The sequence below is a fragment of the Humulus lupulus genome, chromosome 5 (assembly GCF_963169125.1).
Source record: "Humulus lupulus chromosome 5, drHumLupu1.1, whole genome shotgun sequence".
In the NCBI taxonomy this organism is placed as follows: domain Eukaryota; kingdom Viridiplantae; phylum Streptophyta; class Magnoliopsida; order Rosales; family Cannabaceae; genus Humulus; species Humulus lupulus.
Window position 1 is genome coordinate 26,277,241 of NC_084797.1, and position 4,392 is coordinate 26,281,632.

Here is a 4,392-nt window from a genome sequence, read left to right on the forward strand (position 1 = left end):
AAATCGCGCCGAAAACTAGAGGGTCCTACCACTAGGGCTTAAAATGAAAGACCTTAAGGAGAATTCCCATATATATGTATATATATATATATAATATTACATTGCACGTTATTATTCAATGAAACATTTTCTTATTAGCAACGTTTATTTTCATATTAAAACTGAGAGAATAAGTTGATAACAGATATTCACAGCACCAGTTGAACATTTTTGTTTTGTGCATAGCAGAAGCTATCTGCGGCAGGTTGTAACTTGTAACACGCACTCAAAAACCTTTTTTAGTGTCATTTAAGACTAAAATCAACCTCTCGCTATCAATTCTACTTTTACTGGCGTGGCATTTTGATTTTGTTCCATTTGTTCTCCTCTTAAAAAGTTTCTCTTGCATTAATTTATTTTCTTAGAGGAATCAATCAGCTGTTCGGCAGAGGATTGTATGTGTATTTAAAATCATATTTGTCATTCTAATATTCATAATTTATAGCCCCTTTCCTCTCGTAGTTTATGATCACCTTTAATCTGTTTTTGTACCAAAATACTTTCTAGTCCAATATCAACATGATAAACGATGATATCCCATGTTGTGAACTGGATTTTTGGGTGTTTTTAGCCACAAGTTTTGTCCTTGTGTTATTTGCAGGCATTACTTCAGGCCTTGCTCTAGGACTCTTGTCCTTCAGCCAAGTTGATCTTGAGGTCCTTATTAAGTCTGGTCAGTTTCATGACCAGAAAAATGCAGGTTAACCATCATTTTCTTCCAGCTATAGTTGATTCAGTTTCTTTTTTTTTTCTTTTTAATTTTTTTTTTCTTAATGCAGCAAAGATTCTGCCTCTTATTAAGAATGAACACCTACTTCTATGTACTCTTCTTATAAGCAAATCACTGGCAATGGAGGTAGGAAGCCACTCATAGATTTTCAAATACTACACTCTGAAGTGATTTGATTCTAAGTACTTTTCTTTTTATTCAAGGCACTTCCAATTTTCCTGGACTCAATCCTTCCATCTTGGGCTGCTATTATTATGTCAGTCATCCTCGTTGTTGCGTTTACAGAGGTTTGTGTTAAAGAGAACAATTTAATATTCTTATGGTAAGACTTTAAGGTTGAATTATTCTCATTAAAAGCTCATTTGTTTCTTTTTAATTATTTTATTTGTAGGTAATTCCTCAAGCTGTGTGCTCTCGTTATGGACTTAGTATTGGTGCAAAGATGTCTAGCTTGGTTCGGCTGCTTCTCTTTATCTTCTTTCCTATAACAAAACCAATCAGCAAGGTGAATGATCCATGTTTCAATTATTTTGATAATGTCTTCTTAGATTTTGCTTTTGTATTGGCTATGTTCAGGACTAGTAGACTGTCCAAGATGACCATAACTTCTCTTTCTATGAGTTCAAAAGTTTCATCACTTATCTACACAAACTTTCTTTAGATAAACCAGTAAAGGGGGTCTCAGATATAACTTATATTCACTGTTAATATCTGTTTCAAAGTCTTCATAGAAACACTCTCTTTCATTTCTCTCAGTATTTAAAGTTTCTATCTGTATTTAAAGTGAATTCTGCAACACTTTCAAAGTTGAAATTTTCAGCAGAAGCAAGAATCTGGTTTAATAATGTTTATTGCCTAAGAAACAAGATCTTCGACTAAAGATCTCTATGTTCATGTCTAGTTGTACATGTTTTGTGCTATTAAAGTGTCCTTATTTCATAGCATCAATTAAGGAATAGTACTTTTCTTCCCTCCATATATTTGAAACTTTTCCTTTTGCAGCTGCTTGATTGGCTCCTAGGGGAACGGCATTCTGTACTATTGAGACGTGCCGAGCTAAAAACATTGGTAGATTTGCATGCAAATGAGGTTGGCATCTTCTGCATTTCAGAGACCTATAGTTTACTATAATTTGGCTGAATGTATACTTAGTTTTTTTTTTCACGTTTAGGCAGGGAAAGGTGGAGAATTGTCACATCACGAAACCATGATTATAAATGGAGCTCTTGATTTAACTCAGAAGACTGCCAAAGATGCAATGACCCCCATATCTGAAACTTTTTCCCTTGATATAAACTCCAAACTTGACATGTATGTCTCTAACTCTACAACTAGTTTTACTTCTTTTTCACCTTTTATCACAATCGCAGTACTCTTTCTACCCTTAGGCAAACAATGGGTTTTATAGCAAGCAAAGGTCACAGCCGCATACCTGTCTACTCTGGAAGCAAGACAAATATAATTGGCCTCATTTTGGTAAGAAACTCGTGCTTTAACACATATGACTAAGTTAGTATCTTTCATCTATAATATACTTGTCTCTTAAGTAGGTCAAGAATTTGTTTTTCTGCAACCCTGAAGATGAAACTCCAATCAAGCACATGACTCTCAGAAGAATTCCCAGGTATCTGACTACTAATTGCTTGTTCTTATTTTATTTTTTTAGAATACATTATGCCTAGAAATTTTTCATAACCCTCAATATATTATTATCTGTCTGTCACAGGGTTTATGACAATTGGCCTCTATATGATATATTGAACCAATTCCAGAAGGGTCACAGTCACATGGCTGCAGTTGTGAGGAGTAGCGATATTAAACATGATCGTAAAGATAGTTCTGTTGACAAGCCTAGTTTAATAAATATAAATACTAAACTAAATTTAAATTTAACTACAGGAGCAACACAAGGTAACACTGCAAGATTATTCACTTATATAGCTGAAACTTAAGCCCAGTGTAGTCAAATTTGCTTTAACATTTTGGCTACATGGTTGTTGCAGCTCACAGTTCTATATTTTATAAGGAACATTTGACTATCTCCAGTGAGACATCACCTTCTTATTCATTTGACACACAATATTATACTCCACCCTCAAATTTTTCCATGGAGCAAGAGAAAGAAGATGGAGATATATGTTGTGGAGCTCAAGAACCTCTTCAAATCGACTTCAATGAAGAGGTTATTGGGATCATAACAATGGAAGATGTCATGGAGGAACTGCTGCAAGTTGTGTAGACTTCACATTCATTTTTTTTCTTCTTTATTATACGTGTGTGTGATAAAGTCCATGTTTGGCTGACCCTTTTATGTTTTGTGGCTCTGTTTTTTGTAGGAAGACATATTGGATGAAACTGACCAATATGTTGATGTGCACAACAAGTGAGTGACTATTCTGTTTTTTCACAAGCTAATGTAATAATATTCTGATTTTTTTGAGGCATCTTTGACATGAATTTATGTGTTGTGTTATTACAGAATCAAAATCAACCTGAGGCCTTTAAGAAGATCATCATCAAGATCTCCAAAAAGATGTAGTTCTCACCTTCATTGGAGGACTCCTGATCATTCTCCACTCTCTTCATACACTCCTATTGCACCATATACTAAACCACCTCTAATAAGATCAACTCTTTTATATGCTTCTGGAAAGTCCACACCAAATTCTCCAGCCCAATCTGAGGGTGGTTCTCTTTATAGCTAACCATCATCCTCATATCGAGTATGTCAAAACTCCAAGTTTGGTTACTCACCGAGTTACTGAATTTATCTATCTTTTGTCATGTTAATCTTCCTTTCTCATACCAAAACTTTGGCTTGACATGACAGGTTTCATCATCATCATCATCATCATCATATATATATATATATATATATTGCCATTGCCAATTCTTTAGTCCTTCACTGTGGAACCCACATATTTGATCATGAGTCAATTTAATAGAATTTTGGGATATAAGATTGACTTGCTATATCATGTTAGTGCAACCGGATGAAAAAAAGTTGGTGGATATTATTGAAAAAAATAAGGGTATAAATGTAACTTAACGTCCAAAAGTGTGTAGATGTAAGAGTTGTATTGTTAATATAGTATAAAGTTTAGATATATTTATGAAAGTAGCTACGTAAATATTTGGCTGCAACTAAATAGTTAAAATAATTTATTATGTAATATGAAATGAAAAAAACGTAATAAAACTGATGTGTATTATGATAATTTGGTAAATGAATTTTGTATTTAAGTTTTTTAATTTTTATTTCGGTTAATTGAATTACTGTTAATTGAGTTTAAGAATTTATTATATGGTAAAATAGGTCATATGAATTTGTATTCTATTTTTTTTTTTTAAAAAAAACTTATAAATGGTAAAATGTTAGTATTAATTACTTTTGCCATTGTATTTGACAATAACATTAATTAGATGTTACGGTAACAAAACAAAATTACAAATGATAGAATGTTTAACATTTATTAATTTCCTCAATGCATTTGACAATAAGATTAATTAGATATTTTATTTAAAAAAATGAATTAGATGTTTTTTTTAAAGGTGGATGGTAGAATGTTTAACATTAATTAATTTTGCCAATATATATATGACAATAAGAACAATTAGATGTT

The 4,392-nt window shown here is 32.5% G+C and overlaps 1 protein-coding gene across 1 annotated transcript; it reads left to right on the forward strand.

Annotated features, from left to right (window-relative positions):
* The first annotated feature begins 500 nt into the window (after positions 1 to 500).
* LOC133780331 (DUF21 domain-containing protein At2g14520) lies at positions 501 to 3,873 on the forward strand. The gene is made up of 12 exons (XM_062220138.1): positions 501 to 739; positions 819 to 895; positions 973 to 1,056; positions 1,161 to 1,274; positions 1,772 to 1,858; positions 1,941 to 2,080; positions 2,158 to 2,245; positions 2,320 to 2,393; positions 2,496 to 2,680; positions 2,773 to 2,999; positions 3,106 to 3,152; positions 3,249 to 3,873. Exons 1-12 carry the CDS (start codon positions 559 to 561, stop codon positions 3,472 to 3,474), a joined length of 1,530 nt encoding a protein of 509 aa, XP_062076122.1. The 5' UTR covers positions 501 to 558; the 3' UTR covers positions 3,475 to 3,873.
* The last annotated feature ends 519 nt before the right edge of the window (positions 3,874 to 4,392 follow it).